Source organism: Mauremys mutica, chromosome 11, assembly GCF_020497125.1.
Source record: "Mauremys mutica isolate MM-2020 ecotype Southern chromosome 11, ASM2049712v1, whole genome shotgun sequence".
Lineage (NCBI taxonomy): Eukaryota > Metazoa > Chordata > Testudines > Geoemydidae > Mauremys > Mauremys mutica.
Genome location: NC_059082.1, coordinates 25,484,354 through 25,504,864, shown reverse-complemented (window position 1 = coordinate 25,504,864; position 20,511 = coordinate 25,484,354). Strand labels below are relative to the sequence as shown.

Below are 20,511 nucleotides of genomic sequence, written 5' to 3'. Positions count from 1 at the left end.
ATGCCACAAGTAGAAGAAAATCTTTCATAGCCTTGTACTACTCACTCTTTTTACCTTTTTTTTTTCTTTTCTTTTTTTTTCCCTTTTTAGGGATGTTACTGTAGTGTGTCTTAATTGTGATTTCCTAACTGATGTTTCTGGCTTAGATAAGATGGCCACACATTTGAGTGAAAGACATACTCATACTTGTCAAGTTATTATAGAGAATGGTAAGTACATGTAGTATATTTTATTTTTATATATTGACTATTAATAATATAGTATTTTAGTCTACCACATTATTGGTGGTTCTTGTACAGTTACATCCCAAAATGAATGCTAATCTTTCATGATAAGTTGGGTGAAGTATTATCTTTTATTGGACCAACTTCTGTTGGTAACAATGACAAGCATTCAAGCTTACATGTAGCAGTTCTTCAGGTCTTTGAAATGTATTCTGAGTGTCACAGCTAAATACAAGGTGGAACAGATTGTTTAGCGTAAGTAGTTAGTCCCTTGAAATATGTGTTGTTCAAGGTGAAGTGGTCCATTAACACCTTTCCAGTAATGGAGGGGAATGGGGGTGTGGTTAGTGGGTTATAGATTGTTGTAATAAGCCATAAAGCCAGTGCCTTTCTTCGGTCCATGATTTTTAGTGTTTTGCAAAGTTATGAATTTAAGCTCCAAGGCTCATCTTTTGAAGGTGTTGTGCAAGTTTCCTTTGTTACTCCTGAGGGCATTTTGTGCAAAAAAAATAAAAATTCTGCACACAGTATTTTAAAATTCTGCAAAATTCTGCACATTTTATTTTTCAAATAAATGTGGAGGCTCCAGCATGGCATTGGGGAGTACAGGCCACTGGCTGCACAGAGGTGGGAGATCATGGTGCAACTCCCCCCGGGACACGGACTCAGCAGTGAGGCTGCACCCAACCCTGACGTAGTGCAAGGACCGGGCCTGCCCCAGAAACACCCCAAGGACCTTCCCTCTGTGCTAGGTGCAGCAGATGTGGGCAGTCAGACTCAGCAAAGCAGGATCCAAGTGTGGATCGAGAGGGTTCTGTGTGGGGCAATCTGGGTGTGGGCAGCTCAGTGGGGGATCCAGGTGCAGCGGGGATCTGGATGCACAGGGGCTTCTTGGGGGGGTTCTGGATACAACGGTAATGAGACTCTGCAGGGGGTCCAGGTGAAGGTGGTTGGGGCTCAGCGGGGGGGTGGGGTCTGGGTGTGGGGGGTCCAGTTGGGGCTCAGTGGGGTGGTCCAGGTGCAGGGGCAGTGGGGCTCATCAGGCGGGGGGCTTCTGAGTGCAGGGGGGTGAGGCTCGGTGGGAGGGTCTGGGTTTGAGTGGGTCTGGATGCACAGGGGTTGGGCGGATGGGGGAGCAGCTCCCTGTACAGGAATCCCTCCCCCTGCAGCTGAGGAGTGATGGGTGCAGGAAGTGGGGGATGGGGGTGGGAGTTATCAGAGCTTCCTTCAGCCAGGGACGAAATCTGGGGGTGGGTCTGACCCAGCCACGGATGCTGTGCAAGGGAAGAGGAAGTCCCGTCCTCCCCAGCCCAGCCGGGACTAGCAGCAGAGCCTGACACACGGAGGAGCCACTAGCCAGGTCTTCCGCAGTCCTGCCTTCTGACCCGCAGTGATTTACTTCTCTGCTGGCTGCCCTGGGTACCCAAAACGTAATACTGGGGAGGATCACATGCTTCAGAAAGTCATTTTTCTGTGGGAAAGCAAAGAAATCTGCAGGGGACATAAATTCTGAGCATGTGCAGTGGTGCAGAATTCCTCCAGGAGTACTTTATAGCTAACCTCAATTCTTATCCACAAAGAGATCATTTTGTGAAAAGTGTTTACTCACAAGTGATATGGTGTTTTTGTCTTACCATTTTTCTGAGTGAGTTCACTTGAGAATGTAGTGATTGTCTGCTTTCACTCACATAGTTATTGTTGGGCATTTAGTGCACTGGATGAGGTATGCCGCATGTTGTGATAGGCATGTGTAGGACCCCTGGATCTTAAAAGGTGTGTTGTGGGAGGTGTTGATCATCCTAGCAATGGGGATATGTTCACAGATTTTGCATCTGTTACGCTGGCAGGGTCTGGTGCTGCTTGGAGTTGGTATGGCCTGGTCTGTTGGGAGCTTGCTTCTGATGGTGAGCTTGGAGAGGTTGGGGGAGTTGTTTGAAGGTCAGATGAGGGAGTTCAGGAAGATTTCTTCCAGGACGTCGTCCCCATCGAATATGGGTTGTAATTGTTTGATAATACCCCATAATGGGTTCCAGTGAGGGTGGTAGGTGACAACTAGGTGTGTGCAGTCGGGAGGGTTGGGAGTGGGTATTTCTGTGTTGAAGCAGGTTCTCTTGGGGCATTTGGATGGCCCATTCCATGATGCAATCTACTTCTCTGGTGGTGTGTCCTTGTTTGGTGAAGCTGTTTTTAAGTGTGTTAAGGTGTATATCCCAGACTTTTTTCTATCGTATTCTGTGGCATTTGAGCGCCTGGCTGTCAATAACTGATATCTTGGTGTGTTTGAGGTGGTTACTGGATCTATGAAAGTAGGTGTGGTGATCCAGGTTTGCTTTTCTAATAAATTGTCTGTAGGGTTCCAACGTTGAAGCCGATCATGGTATCCAGGAAGTTGACGCTAGTGTGGAAGTGTTTTAGAGAGAGTTTAGTGGATGGATGGGGGTTATTAAAATTGTGGTGGAAATCAGTGAGGGAGTTTAGGTCATCTGTCCAGAGGATGAAAATATCATTGATATATTTCAAGTATATCATTAGTTTTGAGGTACATTTGTCCAGAAATTCTTCTTCAAGATGGCCCATGAAGAGGTTGTAATATTGGGGAGCTACCCTAGTACCCATGGCTTGGGCAAAGTGTTGTTGTTGAATGTAAAATTGTTATGGGTAAAGATGAAATGGATGATCTTTCATGATGATCAAGGTGTATTTTTTAATATAGACTTAATCCTTTATTTTTAATTCCAGTTTCCCTAGGTTGCCCAGCTGCTGAACACATTTCTGAGTAAGTTTTTATTTTTGTTAACCTCTAAAATATAGTTAACTTAATTTGTATTAACTAGATATGGTCAAAAGTTGCACAATGAATATGACCTCCTTCGTGTATTTGAGGTGCTTGGATAAATATTCCTAGCTCTCTGCTTGTCTGCATAGTTTTCGTTCTGGGTTGTATCCTAACTGGAGAGGACCTATTATCCAGATATGGTTTGGCCTTAGACAAAATCTCTAATGAATACTGCTTTCAAGATTTTTGTCCAGTTTTGCAAAAATTGTTTGTTAGATTATCTGAGAGATTTTGGCACTGATCAATCCTGAACTGAAGCCTGAACTAATCTGAATCTGAACACTGCTTCAACCCATTTCTAATATTAACACTGTTTAATGAATCCATAATGTTCTTTGTTGGCTTACAGTGAATATTGTGGTTTTATCTGAACTAAACAAATGAGGATTTAGTTATGACATTTAGAATGAACCGGAGGTAATATATATGATAACGGTGTGTGCTTTTGTCACTGATTTTCTTAGATGTGCAAAAAAAAAATTACTTTTTTTTAGGGTTGTTGATTAATCGCAGTTAACTCACACAATTAACTCAAAAAACTAATCACAATTACAAAATTTAATCATGATTAATCTCACTGTTAAACAATAGAATACCAATTGGAATTTATTAAATATTTTTTGATGTTTTTTTCTACATTTTCAAATTTATTGATTTCTATTACAACACAGAAAACAAAGTGTACAGTGCTCACTTTATATTATTTTTATTACAAATATTTGCACTGTAAAAATGATAAAAGAGTATTTTTTAATTCACCTCATACAACTATTGTAGTGCAATCTCTTTATCATGAAAGTTGAACTTACATGAACTTACATGGTATTCTATTATTGTTCTATTATTATTCTGTTGTTATTCTATTATTGTTTAACAGCACCATCACAAAAGCTCCTATAATACTAATAATATTAACGCCAGCCTTCTGGAAGCTGGCCAATAGTTGGACACATTGAGTAGTGTAGACATTAGTCTGCAGAACCAGTGCGTGTGAGACATGACACTTTTTTGATCAAAGAGGCTGGCTTTGTTTGAGTGTAATTTGGTATACAAGAGGCTGTCTACATTTGTAAATAAAAAAAAAAAATCCCCATGCTCTGGTAGGGTATGATGCTCATACCCTGTTTCTGGAGATAATCACAATAAATACATTTTTTGTAGGTTTTCAAATACAAAACAAAGCTAAAATTCAGTTATAGCATATATTTCCTCTGTGTGTGTGTGTGTATGTGTGTGTGTGTACTTTTTTGCAATTAGAGAAGTGTATTTCAGTATCTATAGTATGTTGTAGAGATAATATAGTTAAGATTAAGTTTTGCACTGAAAGCAGGGATTCACTCTTTCAGTTATGTATGAAAATTACAGCACATCCTTCCCCAAATTACACTACTTCTTGAGTAAAGAAGGTTCTGAGGATTTACAAATAAATCCATTAATTAGTTTGAGTTAAATTAATTTTAAAATGGGACCTTTACGAAATTTTGCACCCCCTGGCAAAACCTTTTTTGTAATGCCCGATGATCTTAACAAATAAAACAGACTCGTCAGATTTCCCATATAGTTAAAACTCAATAGAATCTTATGACTAGGCTTCATTTGAAGAATTTTCTTTTTAGAATTAGTGGCCATTCTTTGCTGCTTCATAACTGAAAGTTTCTTTTTTATTCTTCAACCACTGTTAATCTTCAGAGAAGTGCACAAAAAACAGTTATCTTTCAAAATAACCATCTTCTCCTGTTGTTCTCAGTGGGACTTGGGCCATAGGCCTGTATCTGCACGCAGTGCTCCTATTTACCTCTTGAGAGCACAGGAAACTGACAGATTCCTAGAGGGGGAGCTGGGCTTCTCTTCAGTTGGGAACAGTGAGGTAATGGCCATTTTGAAGAGAACACTTCTTCATGAGTTTTTCAGGAGAATGGCTTAAAGCTGTCAGAACATACTTGTGAATTTGGCCTTAAAAGATTTAAGATTGATACTACATTTCTTCAAATTATTGGAAACATCACATAGTTTAGTGTTCATGGATGAAATCTTTAATATTATAGAATCATCAGACTGGAAGGGACCTCAAGAGTTCATCTAGTCCAGTCCCCTCCACTCATGGCAGGACTAAGTATTATCTAGACCGTCCCTGACAGGTGTTTGTCTAACCTGCTCTTAAAAATCTCCAATGATGGAGATTCTATAACCTCCTTAGGAAATTTATTCCAGTGTTTAACTACCCTGGTAGGAAGTTTTTTCTAATATCCATCCCAAAGCGTCTTTGCTGCAATTTAAGCCCACTGCTTCTTGTCCTATCTTCAGAGATTAATGAGAACAATTTATCTCCCTTATCCTTGTGACAGCCTTTTATGTACTTGAAAACTGTTATCATGTCCCCTCTATCTTCTCTTCACTTCTCCAGATTCAACAAATCTAGTTTTTTCAATCTTCCTTCATACGTCATGTTTTCTAGACCTTTAATCATTTTTGTTGCTCTTCTCTGGATTTTCTCCAATTTGTCCACATCTTGCCTGAAATGTGGTGCGCAGAACTGGACACAATACTCCAGTTGAGACCTAATCAGCATGGAGTAGAGCGGAAGAATTACTTCTTGTGTCTTGCTTACAACACTCCTGCTAATACATCCTAGAATGATGTTTCTTTTTTTGCAACAGTTTCTTTTTCTTTACACTGTTAATTGGTATTTACTTTGTGATCCACTATGACCTCCAGATCCCTTTCTGCAGTACTCCTTCCTAGGCAGTCACTTCCCATTTTGTATGTGTGATTGTTCCTTCCTAAGTGGAGTACTTTGCATTTGTCCTTACTGAATTTCATCCTATTTACTTCAGCACATTTGTCTAGTTTGTCCAGATCTTTTTGAATTTTAATCCTATCCTCCAAAGTACTTGCAACCCCTCTCAGCTTTGTATCATCTGCAAACTTTATAAGTGTACTCTCTATGCCATTATCTAAATCATTGATAAAGATATTGAACAGATCAGACCCAGAACTGATCCCGGTGGGACCCCACTCGATATGCACTTCCAGCTTGACTGTGAACCATTGATAACTTCTCTCTGGGAACGGTTTTCCAACCAGTTAAGCACCCAGTGTATAGTAGCTCTATCTAGGTTGTAGTTCCCTATTCTTTGACTGATTGCTCATGTGTATTCCACAATAGGGGTGTGTGCTCGCCATGTGCACCGGTGCCAGAAGTTTTTCCCCTAGAAGTACCCCTAGCGACCCCTAGAGTGGTGCCTCCATAGTGCAGTATAAGGGGTGCTGCGCACTCCCCCCACCCTCAGTTCCTTCTTGCCACCAGTGAAAGTGCTTCAGAATTGCTCTGCTCCAGCTCGTCTGCAGCTTTCCTCCAGAACTCTTGTTCGTTCGGTGTAGTAGTACCTGTAGTTGAAGTAGTTAGATTAGTTTAGTTTAGTGAGCCCGTGCCGGGACATGCCCCGTGCCCCAGGTTTTAAGTTGTACGACACTTGTAGATGACTGATGCCAGTGAGTGATCCACACACAGACTGTTTACGCTGTCTGGGTGAAACCCATCTCAGCAATCGCTTCAAGATTTGCAGGTCTTTCAAGCCTCGGACCAAGAGAGAAAGAGACATTTGGCTCTGGGCTAGCCTGATGGAGTCAGCGTTGACCCCAACTCCGGCACACCACTCCAAGTTGGCACCGGGTACCGCAGTGTCTGTGCGTGGTGACCCATCGGTGCCATCTACCAGTTGGCACCACTCCCCGTCCCCAGGGCACGCCAAGAAGGCTCAGAAGAGGCCTTCTCCGCCGCGGCACTGGAGCAAAACCAGGGGAGAGGCTAGGCCCATGTTGGGCAGTCCTCGGTCCCCGTCGGCCTCGAGGCCTCCAACGCAGGTCAAGCAGATTAGCCCAGCCCATTTGGAGCAGGCTTCCCCAGATGTCCAGATGCCCTCCACGCCGGAGGCCCTGCAAGCGGCTCGGGACGTTATGTCCATGCCATTACCTGGGCACCACCAATGCTGGCTCCATGGTCCAGAGGCAAGCCACCGCTGGTATCTCCGCAGTCACCCCTGGCTCGGTACAGTTTGCGGTTGAGGGAATGTTCCTGACGCCATTCGCCACCCAGTCTCCGCCCCATGCGTAGTCCACACCGGTCACCGTCGACCCCCACCAGGTTGTCTGGCTGGGTTCTGACTGACAGAGGCTCCAGGCACCGCTCCGCCTCGAGGAGCAGGCCCTGTCAAGACCAAGACAGACGACACCGAAGGTCATCTTCGTCTCTGAGGGACTACCATAGCCACTCGCGACATGAACATCGATGCCGTTCCCCTTCGTAGTCTCACTCCAGGACCCCGCCACAGCACCGCACCTGCAGTGGTTTTTTACCCACGAAAGCTTATACCCAAATAAATCCGTTAGTCTTTAAGGAGTTTGATCTAGTAGGGAGTAAAGATACTGTAAACAAGTATTGAAATTAGTGGCAGAACCCCCACTGACTCCACTCAGAAGAGAATCAACAACTATATCTTTGTAGTATTTAAATTGGTCTGGCCTTTTGATCACATTTTTCTAACTATTGTCTGTGCTTTAGATAAATCATTATTAAAAACACATTTATTATATTCTCACATAGAAATCATTAAAGCAATGAAGCTAAGCCAAGTAGTAGAGAGATGCCACTTCATTTTTTATTGGTGTTCCTACTCATGATTAAATACTTCAGAGTATTCTAAATCCCTGACTGAAAAGAGTGGTTTTAGTGCGTCATTTATCGTACACAATCTTAACTCTTAATTTACTGTTTTTCTCATTGTTAATTAATTTTACATTAATATAATGCTAAGTGCTACAAAAAACAGTATGATCTTTGGTCCCCTTGAATATATATATGCCACATTCTATATCATAAATCAGGATGTAATAAATAATCATAAATGGATTTGCATAATACTAGCAAAGTCATTATTAATACCTACCAGGGTGTTGTTATTAATAAATGTAAGTCTTATGATGTATCCATAGAGAATGTTTACAGATTATTGAAATGGTGTTTATTAACACTGTTTTTTCTTGTATTAGTCAATAGTAGAACAGCAATTAGGCTAAATGACATCAGTCATAGTGCTGGTGTTATCTGTTTTTCATAAAATTTAAATTACTGTTTCTTATGCAAGGTATATTGCACATTGTGGAAGCAGTCATTAAGCCTCACTGAGGTCATGAATAATTTAATTCATGATTAATAACATTACTACTCGGGTCTGATAGAAACAGCACCATACGTTCAGCTGATTAAAATTGACTTTAATGCAGCATCAACAAAGAAGATATGGCCACAAGCAATTTCTAAAACAAAAAGCCTTTGAAAGGTTAGATTTTATATTAAAACTGATGACTTAACAAGGTTTTATAGGACATATGTACTTCTTGCTCTCTCTGCAGTAGCATTTTCTCATATAAACACAGAAAATCAATCAGGGTGATGTTGTGATAAGCTGTTTAATTAATGTGGGTTTAGAAGTCAATAAATTTAAATAATTTGTAGCCATCTATTGTATGGATTGTGCTTGTGAAGATATTTTGGGGAAAGAATATCCTCTAAGTGATAGTTGAAGGTCAGTTTCAACATTTTACAACATTCCAAAAAAAACTTTATTCTGAGCTATTGGATGCAATAAATTATACAATTTAAGAAAGACATATGCAACAATTTTGCTGTAGGAATGTTTCTCTTTAATGTCGTTTTGTAGCTGTATGAGAGAAACATGTTTTCACTTTGTAAAATATAGCTACTTTTATATATAAATCTTAGGAATTTATTTGGTTAAAATGATGATTCGGTCATAGTTTGAGAGGTTAATTGTGGGAAAGATGCATCATCTATCATCAAATAGACTTACAGCAACTATTAGCAGAACAGTATTTCTTGAAGTTTTGTGAGATTATTACTTTCCTTTTTTCCATCAATGAAATAAATGGGAAAGGGTCACACGAAACAAGTTTGTGTACAACTTACTACATGTATACAATAAATGTTTTGGGATGTTAAAATATGAAATAGATTTTAAGCCAACTCAGATCCATTTTAACAATAAAAATCGATTTCAAGTTGCTGTGGTATTTTTCTTACTGTCAGTATAATATTTGTCCTATTTTCACCTCTATTTTTAATATTAATAGTACAGTATGAAAACTCAATCTTAATTCATTATTCACTAGGTTAAAGGCAACTTCTCTCTCTCTGGTGGAGATTTCAAAGTCTGAGGTAATATTTTATTATAGTCTAAAGATGTCTGTATACAAAATATTTTTGAATGTCTATAATGGTTAACCAACTGGGAAGATATTACTTAAATACATATGTACGCACTGCTGTATAATTAGGTTAGTATGTCCAGGAGACACATTTGTTTTGAAGAATCAAGCCTTGTCCTGCATTGTCATCTGATTTCAAATGACATAACTAAAATGTCCCTCCACTCAATGTCCTTTAAATTTGCTATATCTAGAAACTTCCAATTGGCATTCAGATACTGATTGGAATGAAATGCCAATCTAATGAAGCCATTGTTAGTTGCCTTATGTATACTGCATAGACATAATAGACATGAGAAAGTGACTTTTTAAAAAAAAATTGCACTCTTTTTGGCATAGTTAAAACTAAAAATGTTTTTTAAAAACTTCAGTCATTCCTTTGCTACTCTAGACTGCTTTTCCCAGATCTGTTCACAGCTCTGCCCTGGTCTGTGTGGAAGGGAGTAGTTGGAGTCTATCACATATACATGCTCATACCACCCACTCTCACTTCCTTAACACCCTGCAGAACGTTCTCCTGTGGGTTGGGATTTGCAGAGTAGTGGGCATACTTGGTGGAATAATGGACATTATTCTCCTGCTTGCCCTGTTGAGACTCTTCAGAAAAGAGAATCTGCAGTTACAGAAACCCCACTCTTCCAGTGGGTGGAGGGAAAGGCCTAGGACCTGGCACAGACCCTGTTTGTAATTAGTACTTGTTTCCTATAGAACCGTAGTGGATCTCCTGGGTTTGGGGACAGAAATGTGCCTCTCTTAAGGTTCTCCAGCTTTTTCTTTGTATGTTTTCATTAAATATTGTTGATACAGAATATTAAGAATGTATTTTACATGTGTATAATGGGGCCTCATGTATTCCAGGATTCAGCAGCGTGGAATTTGCTGTGGAATTCACCCAATTGCCCTGCAGAATTGTGCTCTAGAACCTCTGCTTTCATTTAAAAACAAAAATTAAATTTCTAGCCCTTATGATTTTTTTCATAGATTCCAAAGCCAGAGTGGACCATTGTGATTGTCTAGTCTGACCTCCTGTATAGTACAGGCCATAGAACTTCCCCAAATTAATTCCTAGAGCATATATTTTAGAAAAACATTCAATCTAGATTTTAAAAGGTGCCAGTGATGTAGAATCCACCATGACCCTTGGTAAATTGTTCCAGTGGTTACCTTCACTGTTAAAAATTTACACCTTATTTCCAGTCTGACTGTCTAGCTTCAACTTCCAGGCAAAGATTGCAGAAGATGCATTACACTGAAAAGATGAACAAACTGCAGACCATTTCTTTGATGTTTGCAGAGAGCCTGAAGCAGCCCTCAGAGATATGACCTGCCCCTTCAGCTTTGTTATGGCCTCTTGGATTCTGATTCTATAGCTGTGGAATTGGTTATTTTTCCCCAGTGGCATGAAATGTTTTAAATTTTGCTGCAGCCAGGTGCTCGACATTTTGTTTCATATACTTGCTCTGCCTGGATCTGACTGCAGCTGTATTTTGCTCTCTAGTTTTTCTGTCAGGAGGAGTTAACTGGGTTATAGTGTATGCTTTCTGCTCTGTTTGATAATATTAGATAACGGGGTCAGAGACTAGAACTGGAGTCTAATTTACAGCCTGGATCTTGGGGAACCAAAAGCATAGGCTGGCCAGCTAGGTTGCCTTGAGAACATCAAAGGGAGATGAGTTTCTGAAATTATGTATAAGCTCACCCCTTCCTAGGTAGACATGGGTGGGGAAGGAGGTTCTGTAGCAGGCCAGCTGTACATCATCATGGGATCCGAGGCATGGAGAGTGGAGCCAAGTCACCTGCAGGACATAGTGAAAAATCCATAGTTGAAGATAATCTTTGTTGGAAATAATTTTAGGTCAGTGAGAATGAGCCATCATTGTGTGGTTTTGTTTTGTTTTTTTAATATGAGTGAAGGGATCAGAATGAAGGCTATTTAGAACAGATTAACATTGCCATGGAATCTGAAGATGTTTGCTGTAGAATTTGGTCTCATTGTAGCAGAGTAAACAGATCCCCATATGTCATACGTATTGTATGTTACACTACAAAATACATATACAAGTAGTATACAATACAAAAACAAAAAAGAAAAAACTATTTGACTAAAAAAAAAGTGCAGTACAAATAATAGAAATTTAGGATACTTTTCTGAACATTACACATTAACAATTTTTAATTTTAAATTCAAAATCCATTTATAATTTTGAACAGTGACCATTATGAATTAAATTGCCTAATTTTGTCATTTTAGGCCCTGACCCTTCATTGACTTCAATGGGGCTTTGCATGGACCTAAGGGTCTGCATTATGGCAGATGCTTTTATTAGACTACTCTGGCCATTTCCAAATACCATCATTGGAGCACTCTTTTACTTTTTTACAATTAGTTATTTTATACATGAAAGAATTAGCTCATTTTTATTATGCCTTCCAGTGCTGAAAAATCACTTATCCTATTAAGTTATGATAGTGGACAATTTGTTCTCCTATAAAGCTATCACACTAAGCACTTACAACCAGAGCCTTACAGTTATATATGAGATAAATTTGTATGTCAGTCTTCCTTACCTAATACATCTCCAATAGATACTGTCCAGGAAGTCCTGTGTAATACTTTAAATTGCATTAACTTCACTTTTGTCTTCCACTGATGGTCAACAAATCTGTAGTTCAGTCTTGATATTCTTCCTCCAAATGAACAACTGTGGGGACTCAGTTCTGCAGACCCTACTCAAGTGAGTTGTGAGTGGGTCTACGTATATGAATAAGGGTCACAGAAATGTGTGCCAAAATGTGATCTACTTTTTCTTAACTTGGAAGACTGGTTGCAAGTGTCTGTACTAAGCTATCCACTGGATCCCTACTAACTTGCAGATCTGGGGAAATAACAGGGTAAAATTCTTTCTGCTGCACTGTAGTATAATCAGTTGGTCATGGATGTAAAATAAAAAAATATCATTAATTATTACAGCAAAATTCAAGACCTAGTTTGCCTGAAGAAAAAACAGAAACATCGACTTTTGAAAGGTAAATATAAGGAACAGCTGCATCTCTTGAAATTCAAGTACATAAAATAACACGTGTGCTGTGTTATTTCTCAGGTAATTGGGAGAAAATATTTTAACTAGTATTTGCATACTGTTAATTTTTTATGGTAGAAAGTAATTTTTAAATAGCAGATGTGTATTTACTCAACAAGACGTGGAACTTGGGCTCTCAGGCTCCAAAATTTGTGTATTTATTACAAATTTTAAAGCCTTAATATTTGTAAACATATAGTCAACATTCAAAAAATAATTCTACCAAAAGACATGTACAAAATACTGAAAAGAAGGATTATTTATTATATTAATGAATCTGAATAGTAAGGGTATTTTCAGGGGAAAAAGTAGAGGGGTAAAATTGGGGAACATGCACTGTAATTAAATAATAAATGTTTTAAAAAACATCAGTGTGGCTTCTTAAAAACATATTTTCACACTTGTGAAAAGATACATATGTGAACTTGTTGGGTAATTAATTGTAACATACAGCAATACACACACATTGCTAACATTAATTCAGACTGGTTAAATAAAAATCTGTGAATCAGTAAAACTTGGCATGAGTTGTGAAATAATGTACATTTTGTTCTGGGCAAAAGGTTGTTGGAACAGTTCATTTGTACAAAATGTGAATTATTACACCAAAATTATCATCCTGAAGTAGCCTATTGCAGTTATTAATTTACAAAACCATGGTCCTGAAGTAGTCCTTAAAAGTTGTTTGCCACAAATTTCTACCTTAATTATATTATTCTACATTCGTACACATTTGTAATGTCTTGTTTTTTAAAGACTGTATGTACTGTAAGCTTTAATACAAAAGCCTGACAGTTACTTTTCCATACATAAAATGTTCTCCCTTGCTTTTCCCTCCTCTGGTCATACCAAAGACCACTTCTGAGGTATGTCTGATCCTCTGAAATTTTACTTTCACTTAAAATGCTTGCTTAATAATGGGAACTGGATGGCTCAGGTTTAGCAATGACTACAAAGCTTCTCCTTTGCTAGATCACTGGTTCAAATCCATCCCAGGGCAGTAGTAAATCATTCTAATCTTGGTACATTAGACAATTATGTATCATATTTACTAGCTTCTCCCTGCCTCCCCATCTGTATTTGTTGCAAATTTCTGCTTTGTAATGACAAGTTTGAAAATAGTTCAGTGGCCTAGAGGAAATGAGTTGGTTGTCTCCGTCTAGTTCCTAGTGCGCAGATCTCAACATGATGAAAACTACCACTATGATTGTATTTTTTTAAAATATAGAAAACTGGGGCAAGGTACCTCTGGTATCAATCATTTTTTAATCCTCCAAATTTTGTTTATCTCTGTTTGATTTTAAGCCAAGATATAACATAGCATTGACTAGTTTTGTTTGTTGACAATATCCTCCTGGCGATTGGCAGTTGTCAGGAGTCCATACTGATCCTTTTTAGTTTCATCAGCAGCCCTTGATACCATTGCTCAAGTCACCTTGCTCTCTCAGACTCATCAATGGTCTATTTTTTCCCAGGTTTCACAATTCAGCCAAAGTTTTAACATGGCTCCATAGTCAGGCTTTTGAGTGAGAACTCAAGCATGACCATAAAACCCATTCCCTTGTTATATCTCTTCTCTCAAACAAGAGAGTGGTTTACCTTTCCTTGGGACAGACTATAGGAATTTTCCCAGAAAATGAAAAATCCCAAAATGTTCTAAATAAAACAAAGAGAAGATCAAATGAACTCATAAATGTTTCAAAAAGCAAGTATACGTAGAGTTGTTTCCCTAGTATCCCCTAGCGAGACCCAAATCCTTAAAATTACAAGAGAGATTTAAAAACAACAACAACACTTCAAATCTCTAGAGTTCTGTAACTCTGTTTCTCTAAGCTGTTAGTCTTATCCTCTCAGTGGCTCTTTAACTTATGTCTTAGGTTAGCCCCTGATTTTGGATTCCTCTTACTGTCAAAACTGGCTACTTTAGGGCCATGTGTCAACTTGCTCATTACCATAGTGCATTCTTGGTATTCTCATCTTGACACGAAGGGTTATGCAAGCGTACAACTCCAGGAAGTGAATACTTGTTTTCATTGTAGGGTAGGCAGCTGGCTAACTGTATTTACTCAAAACCTTCCTTCTCTCTGGAAAATTGCAGTTTTTCCTCTTTTTTCCTCACATCTACAGTTAGCTGTTTCTTTACATGCACATTTGTCAAAATAGTTAGCATACAGGAATAGTTCACAGGAGTATTGGTGTTTCATTCCCTGAAGTATCAGACAGAAAGCTGTTCTTTTTCAGCCACAGCCTTACTAACAAAATGACTATTTTTCATATTTATTTCTCAATACCAAATAATATTTTTGACTCAATGTCCTAATTTGTCACAAACCGCTAGGTTTTGTTGACTCATCTGCAATCCTTGGTCAAGGTAGATGGTATTGCTTTAGAGGCATTGTGTGTCTTTTTATTTGAGAGATCACCATTTGTTTTGGGTAACTAAATTCCTTTGCTGCAAGAGGTCTTTTTCAGTGACTTTGCAAAATTATTGTTAATCTTACACCCTTCAGTTCAACATGTATAAATAAACTAGTGAAGGATATATAAATTTGTCAGTGTGCTGATGGCACACAGCTTTATCTATTTCTTCATCAGTATCAAATGATGCATAGGCTGCTTTCCAGTGCCTGGCCAAAATTGAGCTTGGATCAAAGCAAATTCATAGGGGTTCAGTCTGGAAAAGGTGGAGAATTTGATGCTCGAGGGATATTTGAGATTTTGAGAGCTTGGGGTGATGGGTCTTTCCCATTTTATTGAGGGTATATTCACATTTTAAGAGGTTCTTACTTTGGACCTGTTTTCATACTCCTGCGTGCTCTTGGAATCCCAGGTGGATCAGTATGGAGTATCTTTTTTCGTCACTTTGTAGCTACAGCTGGTCCAGAGTGAGTGTGGTAGCTTGTTAGGCAGTATTAGCTATAGCAAATATATTACACCATTTCTCCAGGAACTGTCATAGCTTTCATTTAACTTGTGAATACAATTATAGGCATTAACTTCAATCTGTAAACCTGTACATGACTTAAGTCTTGATTATCTGAGAGACAATCTTTCTTTTCTTGTTCCAGCAGTGTGGTCAAGGTCAACTGGAGCAATCATGCTAAGAAACCCTAGATTTTAAGCATCAAGACACAGATGATATGGTATTTTGAATGTAGAGTCCTTAACTCTGGAACATGTTGCATCCACTAGCTCATGCAAACCTCTTTTCTCAGATCTTTCCTGGAAGAGCTGGGGTAGGGTAGGAATTTATTTGTTTTGGAAGAAGGTCCTTTCCTTGAAGGCTCTTAAACAATAAGCAAAAATTGTATGTTACATTTTTTATGTAGAGGTTTAGACATGTTACAGTGCATTTTATAAAAATGAAATATAAATTTTACCTTTGTTGGCAATCTCAGTGGAGGAAGGGTTTTAATGGGCAGTTTCTGAATGAATCCCCCCAGAGTATGAGTGAAACACATTGGTGTGGCAGTGTTGGGATGCTTACATTACAACTGGCTCTGCTGTTTCTAGTGTCTGGATAAATATCATTGGTTGCTGAATTCTTATCAGTTTTATATCCTGCACAAGAAAGTTCACTTTGCTTTTGTTTTTTTAATAAATATTCCTGGTGTAGCTTCTTAAGTGAAAGTAAAACTTGAAAACAGAGCAACGTCTCAGTTTTGTAATAAATAATATTTGGGCTAGAATAATACTTCAACTTTTAATCAGAATCACCTCCTCACCCACCATCCCCCCAAAATCCCTCTTATTCTCCCTCACACATCTCTTGGGTGTATATCAGAGGTCATGGATTGTTTTCAATTTAAGTTTTAGATTTTTAAAAGCTAAATTGGGAGTAATGGTAGCCTTTTAAATACAAATTAAACTTGAAAATAGTCTAACTATAGTTCCTTCATCTTTCTTTTTAATCTGTCCATCACATTCAAAGTTTTTGGCAGTCTGGGCTTTTTTCAGATTTTAGTTTTCTTTTAGGGGTGCTAGGAATTAAGTAAAACCTTTTCAGCAAAATAAACCTCTGAATGGAGACCAGAATTCCCTCAGTGCAAGTATATGATGGACGTTGGTGTTCCTATAATAAATGGGAAGCAACATTCAGAACTGGGTCCTACTTGAATCATCAACTCTCAGAACCAAAAATATGAGCAGATAAATTTAGGGATTTGACTAAAAAAAAATCCGATCTTCTCTGAGTATTTGAGGGTTTTGTATGTACATGTTGAGTTCTAAGTATGTAATGGAGTTTTTATTTGGGGAATATTGATTTCCCTGGCTATTTTAGAGCAGTGCATCTGATTTTTTAAAAAGATACAGTAATACAAAGTGCAGCCAGTATCAACTTTGTATATAAACCTTACCTATGTTATGGCTTGGATTTTATTATGGAGTCATAGAGTTTTAAGGGCAGAAGGGACTACTAGGTCATCTATTCTATCCTCCTGTGTACAGGCCACCAACACCACCTACCACTCACACGTTAAACCCAACAATGGAAATGAGCCCAAACTAAATGAGACCCATAAGAGACTAAAATATTATGCGCCTGAGGCAGAGAATAGGGGTGACCAAGGTGCACCAATGGTTGAGGCCCCTGCAATGGCAGGGAAATGATTAAATGAGATATACCCAGATAATCCTGGCAAGTTACCCACACTCTCACTCTGCAGAGGAAGGTGAAAAAAACCCGAGATCATTGCCGATCTGACTTGGGCAGGAAATTCCATCCCAACCCTGTGTATGGCGATCAGTTAGACCCTGAGCACATGAGCAAGGATCAGCTATCCAAGCACCAGACAAAGATAATGCTTGGTGCCATCTTAAAGCCCAGGCCCACCTCACCCAATGTTCTATTTCCTGCGGCAGCCATTCCTGATGCTTCAGAGGAAGGAGATAGGGAAAAAAAAACCCTCCCAGAATACTTTGAGAGGGAATACCTTCATGACCCCTGCCGGTGGCTGGCTGAAACCCTGAAGCATGAACTTTTAGGAACATAACACGTAAACCAGAAGTGAACCCTGCAACTGTTGAGCCCTGCTTCCCCCCCCCCCCCCCGCCTTTCCCCATCACAAGCAAACCTATTACACAATAGCACTCATAAATTTGTCCAGTTCTCTTAAAACTAATTAAGTTGCTTGCCCCCACTTTCCTATTGTAGGCTGTTCCAGAATGTCTGATGATTAGAAACCGTCTTCTAATTTCCATCCTGAATTAGTTTGTGACCAGTTTATATCCATTTATTCTTGTTCCAATATTGTCCCTTTAGCATAAATAGCTAAACAGACTTATATGGAAAGGTTTTCCTTGACTTGGCTTAGATAATTCAGTACCTTTCTTTTAATTCAAAATATAGTTTTACTGTGAAAAGTGATGTAAAGTGCCACCTTTTCTGCTCAGTAGTCTGCTCCCTGTGTGAATTCAGATTCAAAGCAGCTCACTTTAATGACAAAAACAAGTTTTTATTGCTTTGTATTTCTATTAACACTGCAGAGCCAATCAGACTAAGATGGAGTGAACTGGATACATCTACAGAATTATTTACTAAATTCCAATCAGTTATACCTGCATCAGTCCAGATAATGTGATGATAGGTGTCACTGAGAGTATAATTTGAAAAACCGTTGTGTTGCACAGGTATAGCTATAAGGGCCTGATTTGGCCTGAAAGATCTTTATTACTGGCGATGATTTGAAGGAAGGAAAGAACTCAGCTGTTAGATGCAAGACAGAGTTTGCAGGGCTAGCAGTTGTGGGGGCACTTTCTACTTGATATGAAGGTCAGTAAGAGATGACAAGTATGGAACTCTACAGTGACATTTTTAGTCACTTTGCAGAGTAGAATTTTATGTTAAAACATTTGTTATGATGGCTGAAAAATAAGTGGATATTTTTTTCCCAGCAGACAAGCAAATGACTCTTCAGAAGAAACAAAAAAAGAATGCAATGGAAATCCAACTAACAATGGCTCATCAGTTGAAAAGGGTGAAGGAAGTACATCATCAAATATGGAAAATGACTCCAATCTAGTACTCCAGGACAACTATTCAAGAAACTCGTCATGTGAGACAGCAGTATGTTGTGTTTCAGATAATAATGATCAAGTCATAGAGGACAAACAAAAAAAACATATTTGTAATGAAACTGAATTGAAAATTTGCCAAAGTTCAGGGAATGCTATCTTGAATGACCAGACTAAAGAAAGTAGCTTGGATGAAACTAGGCTTGCAGCTTTGAACACAAAGGACTTAAAACTGACATTGGGTGAAGATGTTAGTTTTGAGCAGTTTTTGAGAAAAAGAGATGAACCTGAATCTGTTAGTTCTGATATTAGCGAGCAAGGCAGTATTCATTTGGAGCCTTTGACTCCATCAGAGGTACTTGAGCATGAAACTACTGAGATCCTTCAAAAAGGTAATGTTGCACCTTCATCAAAGAAAGCTGAACTAGTTTCTGAACAAACAGATGACATTCCTAAAGGAAGCAGTCCTAGCAGAATGGAGACAACTGTAAACCAGACAGATGAGAATGAAGCAAGCTGAAATTAAACTAACTTCATTCAGTATAAAGTAGTATGCTGTATAAATGATGGTAAGAACACCATGGACCATTCCTGATGAGTATGCTTATTGATGCCGATTCAGAGTATTAAGATAGAAAAATAAAAGGGTAGATGTTATATATGAAGGAAGCAGTTTAGTAACAAAATATTACAAAGAATAGCACATTGGCATATATCTCCAAGAGATAGGAAGAGGATATGTTTTACTAGTCTGGCAATTGAAAATGGAAAAAAAATCATTTTCACAATGATGTTGCCTACAGTAAAGTGGTTTGTTACCCAAGAGCAAAAGATTGAGATTATTGTTGTGTGTGAAGATCATCACCATGTGGAAATCTTAGAATCACAAGGATTAAGTAAACCGACTGCTGAAATAGAGCATGCTCACAACAATGGTGCATTCACCTATTGACAGTTTGGATAAATAGAAACGTACTTTGGATTTGATGTCACATTCCTGTCTGTCAAAGCATGTAAACCGAACTAAATGAATCTATGCACCTCTGTACAGGTGTAATCTTGCCAGGTTGTAAACTTACCTTAAACTTTCAGTGAAAGTGGAAATTACATTATAAATACATATATGTGAGATTTCTCAGTGTGCAAGCTGTGCAGATTTACCTGACGTACTAGTTGTATAAAGTAGGGCAATACTGCTCAAAGTATTGTAGCTGTTAGGCCATTACAGTTGTTTTAATGATTTTTTATTAGTGATAGACCCATATGAATGGTCTTCAAGTGAAACCAAAGTACGGTTTAATGCAGAAACTGTTTTTAAAAAATGAACTGGAAACAGAAAGGCATGTATTCTGCCATTTTGCAGCTGCTGCTTGCTAACTGTTACAAAAAAGACTCAAGGGCATATAAAGCAGAGATGTATAATTTGATTTCAGGACTTTTTGTAGTCTAACTTATATACAAGAAGATGGCTGCTGAAACAATTTTGCAGCAGGTTTTTTGTTCTTTTTTTTTTTTTTGGCTATGTAGCTAGCAGCTAGGTATAGGAATGCATAATATGATTAACAGTAGCTTGCTTTGAAATATTAACAAAACTTCATTAAAATGCTCCATTTGAATCCTTTACAATGTGCATTTGACTCTTTCAGTTTTGTTTTTAATGAATGTTAAATGTTTTGAATAGCTATTAAAACGCTGCTGTAAATATTACTTTTTTGAGTAAATATTTGCAACAATATTTGTCTTTGTGAATAATTTTACTTTTCAGGTAATTAATTTGTTTGTACATAGTCTTTCAGTTTCTTTAAACATTTAGTTGCAGGTTCCAAAAGCTATCATCTATTCTTGTTTGATTTCATCTTAAAATTAGTGAGTTGAGAAATATTTTAATTGTTTTGAAATTTAATGAGCAAGTGCCTATACGTACACGTTATTCCTGTTTCAACATATTGGAACAAGATATGCTGCTACTTTGAAGTTTGAGGAGGAACTCTGCTTGGCCAACAGTACCCAAATTGGTCCCTGTGAGGAAATTCCATTGCCTCACAATGTAGCATTAGCCAGGACTGGCAAG

At 38.4% G+C, this 20,511-nt stretch overlaps 1 protein-coding gene across 7 annotated transcripts in view; it reads left to right on the top strand.

Annotated features, from left to right (window-relative positions):
* The window catches only part of ZNF280D (zinc finger protein 280D), a 97,965-nt gene extending 77,792 nt beyond the window's left edge, over nt 1–20,173 (top strand). For 3 of the 7 annotated variants that reach the window (XM_044979775.1, XM_044979777.1, XM_044979779.1), the window contains 5 exons: nt 91–209; nt 2,964–3,000; nt 9,250–9,295; nt 12,317–12,372; nt 18,321–20,173. In XM_044979775.1, coding sequence (XP_044835710.1) covers nt 91–209; nt 2,964–3,000; nt 9,250–9,295; nt 12,317–12,372; nt 18,321–18,960 — 898 coding nt within the window. In that variant the 3' untranslated portion in view covers nt 18,961–20,173. Of the gene's footprint in view, nt 1–90; nt 210–2,963; nt 3,001–9,249; nt 9,296–12,316; nt 12,373–15,493; nt 15,569–18,056; nt 18,199–18,320 lie in introns of those variants that run through there. The other 4 variants (XM_044979780.1, XR_006572448.1, XR_006572449.1 and 1 more) reach the window with 4 other exon arrangements.
* Nucleotides 20,174–20,511: the final 338 nt, after the last annotated feature.